Genomic DNA, 13,774 nt, shown 5'->3' with positions numbered 1-13,774 from the left:
GCGTTGCAAATATACAGGTTTAAGTTTTCCATTGTGAGATGCACGATGACGGAAATGCCGAAATGCCTTTTCATTTTTGAAGTGTACTGTGCCTTGGACACCTGGCTCTACAGAAATACCGTATCAGCACAGAATCCCCAAACTCCATGTCCTCGGGGTACTCCTGCTTTTGTTGTTGGGTCACTGAATAGTGGTCAACTTTTTTGCCCCAGACCGCCGCCCCCTCCCTTGTAGATCTGTGGGTCTTCATTGTACATTAAGTGCGCTTCCAGCGTTATGTATTTTATACAATCCCCCCCACCCCCATCCCCATCCTAAACATTGTAGTGGATTCAGTTTTAATTCTTGCAGAACATATACTTTACATGATACACAGGTTTTTTTTTTTTTTTTTTTTTTTCTGCTTGATAAAAGCCATGGTTATATATATATATAAAAAAAATCAAAAAAAAAAATCGTATACTACAGAACCACATTAATAAGCCGGTTTGGAACCAGGAAAGAAAAAAAGGTATATACAAAAACAGCTATAGATACATAGACACAGGACAATTCATAATAATTTGGAAAAGAAAACTTACTTTTTTTCTTTTCTCCTAATTTTCTCCAAATTCTCCTTTTTAAATGCACTTTTTATCGACTTTTTCTCAAGTTTACCAAAAAAGAAAAAAAACGAAAGTCCTTTTTACAAAAATGATAAGTAGCAAGTTGTTCAGAGTGACACATGAGTTCTTAAATGCATTTAGAAAGTTCATTGAAAGTCTTTTTTTAAATTCACAGTCCTTTAAAAAATGCCTCTCTCTTCTTCAGTAAACTTGTAACAGCATTTTGCTCCCTTCTAAAGAGAAAGGGGTTCTCCTTCTCTGTCTACTGGATTGACATGTAAGGCCAGTTAAAGCTGCTCCCAGACAGCAGCATATCTCTGATGAGGGTTTCTATCGGGGTTTTACCTACCAAACGGACGAAAAATAATTGCTCTATGACAGAAGAAGAGACCGTGCGGAGAGAAGGCAGGCGAAGCAAAAGCTTTCCAAAGCGAGTCGGCTGGTTGGGGTACTGGCTCCTAACATACTCTTCCAATGCACACTGGGACTTTTCTTGCAAACTTTCCACATGAGCCACATCTGAAAGACCACAAGCATCTAGAAGCGGAGGGAAAAGCAAGAGAAATAGTCAGATCAAGCGCTTGATTCAATTTGAAACACTAACTCGTATACAAAAAAACAAGCAAAAAAAGAAAAAAAATACATTGGGCCTTCAGATCATGCAATTAAATGTGACAAGTCATTATTTATTTTAATTTTTTTGCAATTTTAAAAATAAACATTCATTTTCACGGATCAGGTATTACATATTTTGCAACTGAAATGAAAAGTGAGTGCCACGTTTTATTTTATTTTTCGTTTAAAAAAAGTCGTTTAAAAAAAATAGAGAAGAGAACTGTCCTTGTGTTGGAATAAAATGTTATGAGGGCCTATGGATCTGTAAAGTCAAAATTAAACACTGTATTCCAATTATTATTTAACTCAACCGCGGTTCTCTCTCCTCAATGCGCCGTCCCTGTCTGAGTGGTGTATACATATATATGCGTTGTATTTTAATTCTGTGAAACTGACAACAACGCCCCTTTAAAAAATCCTGGGTTCAGCTTGCCTCATTCAAAACCAGCCATCCAAACAGTGATCTCTGTGTTTGTCTGTGGTATTTATTTACATCCAGATTGATGCTATGGAAAAAGGAAGGGTTTTGAGATCTGAAATAGTATAAATAATACAGGCAGTCTTATTAATAGGCTTTGCCGTCGCTTTTAAACAACACCAGGGCTTGTGACCTGACCTTTTCTGTGCATGTTTCATGGTGTTGTAGCCGGGACTAAAATAAACAGCGTTTACCCCAGATAGGACGGCCTGAGCAGCCACACTCACCCAGGCTTATACCGTATTGCTGGAACCGCAAAAAAAAATATGGCCGTCGTAGGTTTGCAGCAACGCTGGCTATGTATGTGTTTGCATGGTATCTGGCCTCGGCGGTGTAAACAAAAAAATCAACGCTTTCAGCACAAAAACAGTTCGCTGTCAAGCACGCAGGCCTCACGTTTTGGCAAACAATCCGCCGGATTTTATTTATTTATTTATTTATTTATTTATTTATTTATTACTCCCCACAAGGGTATAAAACTAAATATACGATTGCTCGATAGCACAAAGACTGTGGTATACCGTACACGGTAATGATAATTGTTTCAGTACCATCAGTCTAACAGGGAAAACAAAACCACATACACTACACTGCATTACCTCTGAATACCATGCTATCCCAATGACTTCAACATTAACACGGGGGGGGGAGAGAAAAACAGGAGACGGTCTTTTAACAAAAGATGTTACATTGTAATGAGTTATTAGGTAAAATAATAAAGTGTTCTTCTTTTTTTATGCGCGAAGTAATAATACAACAGAGGAAGTTCGGGTCACGACCCAGCTCTGGAAGAGGTCCAGAGAATGCTTTGGATCCCCAGATCACCCTAACATAACAAGGAAAGGGTTGAGTGTCTTTTTCCCACGTAAACCGAACATTTCTGTTTCCTCATATCAAGCCCTGAAGCCCAGATGAGTAATTACTTTATTAATCTTAACTTCGGGGAGACGTGTTTTGTGTAATTTAAGACACTCTGTGGAAGACACGCTCCTGCTTCGAAAATGGCATGCATGGACTTCAGACATGCAAGGTTGTGTTCAGAGTTAGGAATGAGAGAACTGTTCAATCAACATGTGTTTCTTTCTATAAATACTTGGCCTTTTGGTCATGTTGCTATTATTATTATTATTATTATTATTATTATTATTATTATTATTATTATTATTATGATGATGATGATGATGATGATGATGATGATTTCAAATTGCTTACATACATTATAAAGAGCATACTTTTTATTTTCTATATTGATGCACACGCTGTTTCTCAATGTATTACCCGTCAGCACATTTGTCTCATTTTATTAGGCTGAAGGATTTTCACACGCATTGCGATTGAATACTATGGACAAACAGTGACACGGATCACCACTGAGAGTACTTTTCTAAAACACTTCCACAGGATTCTCTTTGAGATACGCAACATCGACTCCACACTAAAATAACATTGAAATAATAATCGCCACAAGACTTGTCTTAGGGTTATCTTAGCAGTGTTCAACATCGACCCAATTTACAACTGATGTCATATACATGTAAAATGATTAAAAAAAAAAAAAAAGATGCGTAAGTATTGAGCTAAATTGAAAATAAATAAATAAAGTGTTGTATGTTTAAATTGCCCGCTTAGGTGAATTTAAAACTCTGATTTGAAATGTTGATTTTGAATTATGTCTTTCCCTAAACGTGGCGAGGCTCTCCTAGCAGACGGGTATTACTTTATATCATATAGTCTTGATCTCCAATTATGGCAACATATATGACAGATCAATGCATTTTATCAGTGTGCCATTCGCGTCTATCACAGTCTACACGGGCTACAGATCAGCTTAGTGTCGATCGGGTTTTAATTTGTAGTTTTTCAGCATTTCTGTTTGCGTGTAAACCTGGATTTGGTGTGCGTTACTGATGTGTATTATCACTACTGACAAGTGTTACCAACGTTACAATTTGTCAACACTTCTTTAATTTAAAATGTTAAGCTGAAAGCATTTATTAATAATAATAATAATAATAATAATAATAATAATAATAATAATAATAATAATAATAATGAACAGCTGAGGGAAATGTTACAATAGGAACGAGATTGCAAGACAGAGAAATTGCAAAGGTGATATAATGGAAGGATATTGTGACGTGTGTTCCTTACCTGAGGTGAAAAGCACTATAGCTTTTAAGCAGCTGTATTCAGCAGAATCAACATGCAAAGCCTTGAGCTTCTCCACTTGTTCTTGAAAGATTCTTATGTGGTCCATGAAGGCCACCACTCTGTCTGCTGACATGGGCGAGGCGTGGAGGCCTGCCGCCGCCAGCAGAGGAGCCACGTGGAGCGGCATGGAACACTGGGCAGCGTTGAGCACAAACAACTCGCTCCAGGTGAGCCTTAAGAGGGCCACCTGGTCAGTGATCTGAAGGTCTGGAAAGAAAGGGATATTCCTCGCCCACTCCACCGCGCTGAACAGCATCCTGGCTGCCAGTTCACAAATGTTCTCGATGCCCATGATGTTGTTAGGCTGCATGCACTGGCTGCCATATCGGGAAGTTGGGTAGGGCTCTGCTCTCAGAAGAAGGGAGATATATCCGGATAAGTAGGAATGGCAGTTCAGGGGGTCCCCATTTGTCAAGGAGAACTGGCCATGGTGTGGCTGCGTGGGTGGCATCCGTCCCCTTTGTACTGCTGCAGTAAAAAGAGAAACTGCAGATATTGATGCCTGAATTCTACATATATTCATTAAATGGTAGCGGAACCGGATAGCATTGCATTGTCCCTTTAAAAGACACAAACCTGCAGCAGCAATAGTGTGGTAGCAATAGTTATAGTAATAATAATAACACCTAAACACCACATTTTCATTAATAACATGTCAATATCCGCGTGATGTAAAGTTGAACAGTCAAAACAAAGCTTCACTTCTATAGACACTCTTGTTTCTATGTTTTCTTTATGATTCTAACTCTTAAATATATGTATTCTACCCATTTTTGTATTATTATTATTATTATTATTATTATTATTATTATTATTATTATTATTATTATTATTAATACATATGTTAAATCTGCATAAAGCGGTTAGGATTTGCCGTGTGACTGTAATCAAATCAGTTACGTACACTATAAAAATACTATTATGGCTAACACACTTCTAATTTGTGTATACAATTGGCGTGTTTTTTTTGGTAGGCTATTCTCACAAAACGCATCAGTTTAATTCGCCTGCCCAGTTCATGCTCGTGTTGAAACTGTACACAGCCACAAAGAAAGCGGGCTGCCTCTAACCCTTAACCTACTTCGACAGCAGCGACGCAGCAGCAGTGTTTCGTAAACTAGTACTCACTCGGGCTATTTTAAAACAAAGAAACAAACAAACACAGTATTACTTAACGTGCATTGTCAGCTTTTATACTCGGGTAGCTTGAGGGAGTTACAATGTGGGAGAAATATTAAAGGAGAACAATACAAATTGGCTTCAGAAACGTCATGTCAAACGTTTGAAGCCAGGCTTTGCCATTTAAACATCGCCTCATATTCTTTCCCATGTATGAAATGTGAAGAATAATATTGATTTAATCGTTACCGATACGAAGACACAAGTAAGAAAAGAAAACCACTCACACACATTTGTCGGTGCTAATAAACTATCATTTAAAATAATAATAATAAAAAAAACGATTTACACTGCTTCAGACGAACATTACCGAAATAAATCATAAAACAAAACGCTTTACGGTTCGTCTGTGTTGTTAAGCCTGAGAGTATTCCTGTTGGAAACGAGGAAGACGGCGACAAAACACACAAACCACACAGGGATGGGACCTGGGGGGAAGAAACACAGAAACATCGAGAGCAATATAAACACAAAAATAAAATTCCAATACCTTCCCGTCTCATGCCGACTTTGAGGCACTTTTTGAGGCGGCAGTACTGACACTGATTGCGGTGGTGTTGGTCAATGGGACAGTTCCTATTGGCACGGCATGTGTAACTCAGGTTTCTCCGTACACTCCTTTTAAAGAAGCTTTTGCAACCCTCGCAGGTGAACTGGCCATAGTGTTTGCCACTCGACTTGTCCCCGCAAACCACGCACTCGATGTGCGGGGGCTGTTGTTTTTCCACCGTTTGGCTTTGCTGGTTCGTCTGGTTTGACGGAGTAGACTGCGCTGTTGTGGTCGGAGGACCCCCTTGAACGGGAGTCTGTGGGTTTGCTTGTGCAGTCTGAGAGGTCGATAGCACCAGTGGTCCTACTTGCGGGACCTGGGAAGTCAGGGTCCCTTGCGTTTCGGATACTTCGTCCTGGGAGCCGCGCCACACTACCATTGCCATATCTATCAGACGACGTCGAGAAACTTTTTTTTTTGTCCCTTTTTTGTCCTTTTTTTTTGGAGGGGTGGGCTTCAGTTGCTTTGATTTCTTTTTTCAAGAGAGCAGCGTGTTCGTAGCAGTTATCAAGCGAGATTGAAGAGGGGGAAATCAAAGCTGCACAGAAGATAGGATTGTCTGGAGAAACTTGGGAGGAAATTGAATCAAGTCTTTTTCTTCTTTTTTTAGGTATTTTTTTTTCCTTTCTTTCTGTCTGTTAGACCGGATTCGGAGACGAGCTGAAGAAGAGACCAGAGTCTTGAGGCCAAGTCCAGGGCAGCTTACCGTCAGCCATTCAGGAAACCCATCAAAAAAAAGAAAAAAAATGAAGATAATAAAATGGTTGGATGGAGAGGTTAAAGATTACAGGGTAAAAAAAAAAAAAAAGAAAGCTCGGCTCGGCTCTTAAGGTACCAGCAGCGAACGACCCCCCGATAAAGTATAAGTCCTGGGGAAAATCATGAACTGAATTAAAAACAAAACAAAAAAATCTTGATGCTAGTTCCTTCTCTTCTTGCTGTAGTTGTGCTAGCTGCACAGCAGCAGCAGTAGCTATAGTGCTGGAGAGAAACACGAAGTCAACTCGCAAGCAATGGTAATAATGCCTTTTTTTAAAGATCACAACCTACACAACCTCCTTCATGCGCGTAAAAAATAATAATAAAAAAAGAACAGAGAATCGAAGTGATCAAATATGTTAAAAAGGGGGAGGTTGGGAAGCGAACGCGATTTGTAGGAGCCGGGCTAGCAGAATGCTTTCCCTCTGATCAGCTCACTGAGCTCTCTATATAGTGAACTTTGACACGACTGCTGCAACTTAGCACACGTTACCATGGAGACCGGCTGCCTTATAAGGAAAGTGACTTCGTTTGACTGGTCAGAGCGCTCGGACCGCCCCTGCAGTCCCATTGGCCAGCCGGCACTTGTGCTACTTGGTGCTTTGCCAAGCCGAAGAAACCGCTTGGTCCTAAAGAGAGATCATTAAACGACACAGCCGCCCTACCACGCCGGTTCTGCACTATTCACTGAATTATAATGAAACCATGATATTACATATATGTTTGGATTTAAGTATTAACTGGGGAGCGCATGGACAAATGCTATTGAAACAGCATTCTTAAATGTGTGTTTTACACATATGAAAACGTTTAGACTGTTATAGAGAGTGCAAGCTGATCGCCGTTTGTTGTTTTAATATATTGCTGTTGAATAAAGAATGGAAGAGTAAAAAAAAAAGGTATTTTCTTTTTTTTTTAAGTGTTTGCTTTCCTATAATTTGACGTGCACTTTTAAATTCTTCATCCGACAATAAGAGGCTATTAGCTGTGAGTTTGTAAGCACGAGCATTGAATCAACAGAACCTTACACGTCTATTGAAAATGTTAATTTTAGTAACTTTTTTTTTTTCTTCAGGTAGTTAGTGGTGATTAATCGATATATCAGTTAATGCAACAAAAGCGTTGTTTTCACGTGTTCTAGTGGCGCTGGTGTGTTATGTTAGACTCGTCAACCACCCTGCACGAGCATAGTCTTAGGTCTACTTAGAATGAAAGATATCATGGAATGTTTCAGCTATTTAGCTGGATGCAATAAACTTTAGTAATTATAGATAGTCAAATATAAAACCATTGAAATCATGTTGCTCAGGGTTCAAATATCTATACCCATATAACAATGGGATGTATTAAGCATACAGCAATAATTTATGCAATGATCTTAGGGCTGCTAGTAGGTTTTGAGAATAATTGTTTTAAATAAATAAAATAAAACAAAAAGAAAAGCAATTAACAAACGTCATGGAAGGAACATGCCAGGTATTTTACATTATAGGGAACATCGTGTACACAATGCAAGGAGTGTCTTTTATCAGATTGTCTTGTTCGGTTTTATTGCAAATGTATATATTAAGCACACACAATAAACCCCTCAGTAACAAGAAACGGAAATAGGCTAGCTCTGTTGTGTTTGTTTAAACCGTAAAAATAAGATATCTTTTGTCTTTTGATCTCCAAAAACACTTCTGTGATCCGAGCTGGTTGATTTGCACTTCTCAAGATATTTAAAAAAATATATAAGTCTATATTATACTCTCTCGCTCTCTCTATATATTTATAACTACACTAATATATTATAATACATGAATATATATTATAATATATTATATTTCTGGAGTATATTATGAGCAGTGCAAATTGTTTTGTGCAGATAAATCAAGCCGATAACTGTGGGTAAAGAATTAAGGATATATTATAAAAGAAAGCGAATGCACAGGGTAGAAATAGTGTAGAGATCAGCCGTCACAATAAATACAATGAGAAATACACTTTATATCACGCACATCACCAGACTAGTTTCAACAGCATCTTTACCATCATTTTATGTGATACATTTTAAGACCCGGCACTTGTTCACTAACACATGAAGGCTACCAGCAAACAGAGCGAAAGAAATATAATATTGTTTTCTAATGGGCTTTTAGTATTGATTTACCAAGATCCAAACAGTAATATGCATTTCCAAATATGTGAAATATTGTAATAATAAAATTAAGTAGGTGTTATTTGAATTTCATTAAATTGGTTAATTGCAGAAACCAAAACGTTTTCAATAGCTCAGTGACATTAACATAAGTATTATTCCGAGCCCGACTCAAAGTCAAGATAGTGCGGTGATGCATGGAAATACAAACCTACATAATTCTTTATTTACATCATAAATGCATAAGCCAGTAATTATAACAGCAATACTAGCACCAACAATAATAATAATAATATATCTATATTTGAGTTTGGTCACGATTTTGAAAGCCAAACCGCTTTTGAGTTTGGTTGTATTACATCTTGAACTGATCTTTTAAATAACACGCTATTTTCACTATTATTACAAAGATTAACAATGTGCCTTGTACCATTAGCATTTTCTGTGTCCATAACCTGGGTACAACAAGGCTTACTTAAATAAATAAACTAAATTCATATGCAATTAAATATTTTCATTATTAAGCACTGCAAATAAGGCATACCGGGCAACGTTATACCGCCGTGCTGTGAATGTGCATATCCATAGAAATAAAGCATTTCAAGATTAGTATTAGAACTAAGAGGCGAGTTTAAGCAAACGCAACCCGCACTACATGCACAGAAGACTGGGTATTGGGTTACAGCTGCATACATTTAAACTGATTCTTTCAAATAAGACATAACAGGTACAAATATGATTATTATAATTATAATTATTATTATAAAACATATCTGGGTATTTTCAGATTTGAATAATTGTGATGCAAATGCCACCCCAGTGTGCGTGTGTGTGTGTGTGTGTGTGTGTGTGTGTGTGTGTGTGTGTGTGTGTGTGTGTGTGTGTGTTTTGTATGGTATGTTATGTTTTTAAATGTAATGTATGAATGTGCTGCATGTATTGTTCAGCGAGAGGACGGCTTTGTGTAGATAAGAAAATGCTGTCTCCTCCAGTAGATGTGGTAGTGCTGCACTATTCTGAATTCACCATGTGCCCGGGTATTGCTTTCATTCTGAGATACTGAACCGCCGTGAATAGGAGAAGCGGCTCCCAGGGCGCTTCGGAACTTCCCAGCCGGTGCGATTCTTAACCGCTGGCTTGTGGCACTTTGAAAATCACCAGGGGCTGTCAGAGTTGGGTCCTCTGAAAAATTTACAGTGCTAAATCAGAGCATATGCTGGCTGGGAAGAGACAAAAAAACAGTCAAAGAACGGATCTATTACAGTATCTGGGTGCCCCCTAGCGTATGGTTCATTTCTACCTCAAATCTAGCTTTCATAGAGGAGACCTCTTAAAGGAAAACGGCTCTGAGCTCACGTCTCTCGCTAACACACTAAAGAAACTTCTACCCATTTTAATTTGATTAATGCTTGAGGAGTTTCTACTAATTGGCTTGGACGTTGCTGAGCACCGCGTTCTGGTCCCTGCGTTGCGTTTTCCCTCAGTTCTGCCTTATGGATTGGATACCGGAGATGTTTTGAGTTTTGTTGGCTTTTGTTTAAAACATTTGCAGACAGATTATTTACCCCTAAACGCAACCACTTTCTCATATCTGTGTGTGTGTTTTTTTTTTTTTTTTTTTAAACAACATGCTACCAAAAAGAAAATGCGCTTTTCTGTAAATGTTATCCTCACATTTTGGATCCCACTGTTCTGGTGAGTATGCGCATTTTGCGCCATTTGTTTGATAAATGTAAGGATACGTGTCGTGATTGTTTTCATTCCTTTGCAATAAGACATGGGTCGTAAATAAAAGCACTTTTAGCAAGGGGTATAACGTGTTGTAAATCAAATGAATATCTGGATGCAGTTTAGCTGTACAGCCAGACACATTCCAGGCTTTGCAACATGTTTACTTTGTTCTCACGTTTCAGTTGTTAAACAGACTGTAGCTGCTATCTCCACTATTATAGTGTTCCCTAATGATATGAACTTGATTGTTATAGAAAGCGGTGGATAGGTAGTCTTCAGTGTTGTGCGTATTGCTTTGTCAGACACAGCAACCTATACTGACACGAAATAACAATTATTATTATTATTATTATTATTATTATTATTATTATTATTATTATTATTATTATTATTATTATTATTATTATTATTTGATTTAACGGTACCCGGTTCCATAAAACAGAGCTTCAGTACAACGACTCACTTTAGCACAACTTAGGCTACTCATCTTTCAAAAAGAAACATATTTTCTACAAACGTACCGCAGAGATATTTTCTTTGTTCGGTTTCCCAAAAGGGTTGCATCTTCTTTCTCTCTATTAAGCGGAAAAGGTAGTCGTTTTTGCAGGTGATCCACAACTGTCTTCCCACCGGACGTATTTGTCTATTGAATGCACATACAAAAAACAACTTATTTATGTTTATTTAGGCGATTATGGAAACCGTTTAAAAAAAAAAAAAAAAAAGTAGGCTGCAACCTTTGGCGAGACGGAGAAAAAAAGGTACGGCATAAATATTAACAACCACACAGGAAGTGATTTCTGTTTTTGGTTTAACGTTAAGTTTTATCCCCGTGTGGTAACTTTTTAAGTGCAAGTAGGATTATCGGTGTTTGTTCTTTCAATAAAAAAGAAGTGTTAGGAATGGATAGCGGCGCCTCAAAGACAATCCCCAATCCCAGCTCGGAGATGCCTATGGGTGCTTTATTTATGTCTGCCTTGTGTTTCTTGTAAGGGGGAATGCACAGATACACACACACTTGTTTTGTGGGCTGGGTGAGAGGGAGAGGGGAGGTGAAGACGAAAAAAAAGAGAAACCTGTCACTTCTGTCTAATGATCTAAACTTGTATTGTACCTTCAGGAATGCGCATGTCGCAATTAAGTTTTGGTAATGATTTGAAATTCCACTGTTCCAAACAGAGAGTTTGAGAGTTGCTTGCTTTCAACTGACAGGAATATTAGTGGGGCAATTTTATCAACATTTAGGTTATTACAATATAAAAAGGCAAACTATATTGTTACACCTTAGGCATATTTCCTTGTTGGGAGAAAGACACAATGTTACATTCATGGCCAAGAGCATTTGCGTATACTAGGAAATAATGTATTTAATGCATGGCCTAAATGAGACAAATAGGACATGCTTATGAAGGACAGGGGAACGATGGGTTTAATTCTGTAACATTATTTGTGCATTTGGAACAATAAGATCAAATCATCATGCTTTCCTGTGCATTGGGCCACATTTCCAGCAGATAATTCTGCAATAATAATAATAATAATAATAATAATAATAATAATAATAATAATAATAATAATAATAATAATAATAATATACTCAATTTAATGAGTTGGATAATGACAAGATAAATATGCAATAATGAATGTAGTGACAACAAATTAAGTATTATTATTATTATTATTATTATTATTATTATTATTATTATTATTATTATTATTATTATTATTATTATTATTAGTAGTAGTAGTAGTAGTAGTAGTAGTAGTAGTAGTAGTAGTAATATACATCTCTGACCACGGATCACGATGATTTGGTAAATTAACTTGTACAATACAAAGTTATAACAATTGTTATTTTTCATATGCTTGATTAAAACGCTGCATTGCTTTTGCAAACCGCTTTGTTTTGCATACACACAGACTACTAGATACTTTGCCGTGTGTATGTGCTCTAATTTAATCAAATTACAATGGGTACTTCATAATTATTCTAATAACATCCATTTGTGTTTTGTGCATTGACAGGGGACGGGAAACACAAACTACACATACATTATATTGCTGGAAACATAGCAACGAGATTCAGGCGATCCTGCAGAAACCAACATTATTATTATTATTATTATTATTATTATTATTATTATTATTATTATTATTATTATTATTAATTAGCTGTATTTGGACCATGCTAGGATTGATAAACCATGTTTTTTTCCCACCAAGATGCTTTAAAACAACAATTTTGAACTATAGAGTCAAAGGTGACCGATGTCCTAACCCAAAGAAATATATTTAGACCACTGAAAGCTCATCTCTCCCGGCAGAAATGCAATGTTGCTGATAACATCACAAAAGATAAATACATTGACCATATCTCTCGTTTGGGTTTGAAGGAATTTAAAACGTCTGCGTGTGTAATTTGTGAGAGTAGATTTGTGTGTGTGTGTGTGTGTGTGTGTGTGTGTGTGTGTGTGTGTGTGTGCTTTTCAGTGAAGGATTCCCAAGACATTGTGCTTTGTCTCTGTAGAATTGGTCTCGGGATTGTGTGAAAAGGACAGAGAGGGTCGCTTCAAATCGATTTTATTTGTCTCCTGACTTTTCGGATCAGCGCCTTTCAATGGACTCATAGGTGCTCTCTCAACCAAAAAACTTGTGCAACATTTTCTGCCTGGATTGATGCTAAATACTAAATAAAGCACTGTAATTTAAAAAGAGGACTCTGTATATACAGGCCTACACCTGTGTATGTGTGTGTTTTCAATGGAAATCATAGCATATATACAGTACGAGAAGCTCTAAATAAACTGAAACGTTGTCTTTGCACATGTGTAATAACCAACATATAATAATAATAACACTAATGATAATAATGACCGATGTCGGACCTGTACACGGGTATAATACAGGTCCTGGAGACTGCACAGCATGAACTATGACTGACACGCATAAATAATTGAAACAACATCCCAGGCTAGGTCTAAACGTGTAGACAATATATTCATGTTTACTGGTATCATGTTACTCTGAGTTTTTGGCAGAACATGGCAATTGGGGCAGTTACATAAATTACATTTCACCTGATTTGAGCAGGTTATATATATATATATATATATATATATATATATATATATATATATATATATATATATATATATATATATATATATATATATCAATACGCTTAACATAATCAAAAGCATAATAATAATAATAATAATAATAATAATAATAATAATAATAATAATAATAATAATAATAATAATAATAATACATTTAAAGTGCGTTAAGTTAAAGTTACAAAAACTGAAGACGGTTATCGTGGTGTGGTACTTTTTTAATGTACCGTAAGTAAACTACACACACACACACACACACACACACACACACACACACACACACACACACACACACACACACACACACACACACACACACACACACACACACACACACACACCTATCCCTTCCTTCTGTATGTGTCTTAAAACACAAGTAGGAAACAAAAC

At 37.0% G+C, this 13,774-nt stretch overlaps 1 protein-coding gene across 4 annotated transcripts in view; it reads right to left on the bottom strand.

The window, feature by feature from the left end:
- Positions 1 to 10,947, bottom strand: part of LOC117427794 (COUP transcription factor 2) — an 11,242-nt gene extending 295 nt beyond the window's left edge. The window contains exons 1-3 of one of the 4 annotated variants that reach the window (XM_034046100.3): positions 10,790 to 10,947; positions 3,850 to 4,377; positions 1 to 1,142 (exon numbers count right to left, since the gene is read on the bottom strand). The exon at positions 1 to 1,142 is cut by the window's left edge and continues 295 nt beyond it. In XM_034046100.3, the coding sequence (XP_033901991.1) occupies positions 868 to 1,142; positions 3,850 to 4,377; positions 10,790 to 10,832 (846 nt within the window). In that variant the 5' untranslated portion in view covers positions 10,833 to 10,947 and the 3' untranslated portion in view covers positions 1 to 867. Of the gene's footprint in view, positions 1,143 to 3,849; positions 4,396 to 5,578; positions 9,355 to 10,789 lie in introns of those variants that run through there. The other 3 variants (XM_034046096.3, XM_034046098.3, XM_034046097.3) reach the window with 3 other exon arrangements.
- Between the last annotated feature and the right edge of the window lie 2,827 nt (positions 10,948 to 13,774).

The sequence above is a fragment of the Acipenser ruthenus genome, chromosome 21 (genome assembly GCF_902713425.1).
Source record: "Acipenser ruthenus chromosome 21, fAciRut3.2 maternal haplotype, whole genome shotgun sequence".
In the NCBI taxonomy this organism is placed as follows: Eukaryota; Metazoa; Chordata; class Actinopteri; order Acipenseriformes; family Acipenseridae; genus Acipenser; species Acipenser ruthenus.
This window is presented reverse-complemented; position numbering and strand designations above follow the sequence as displayed.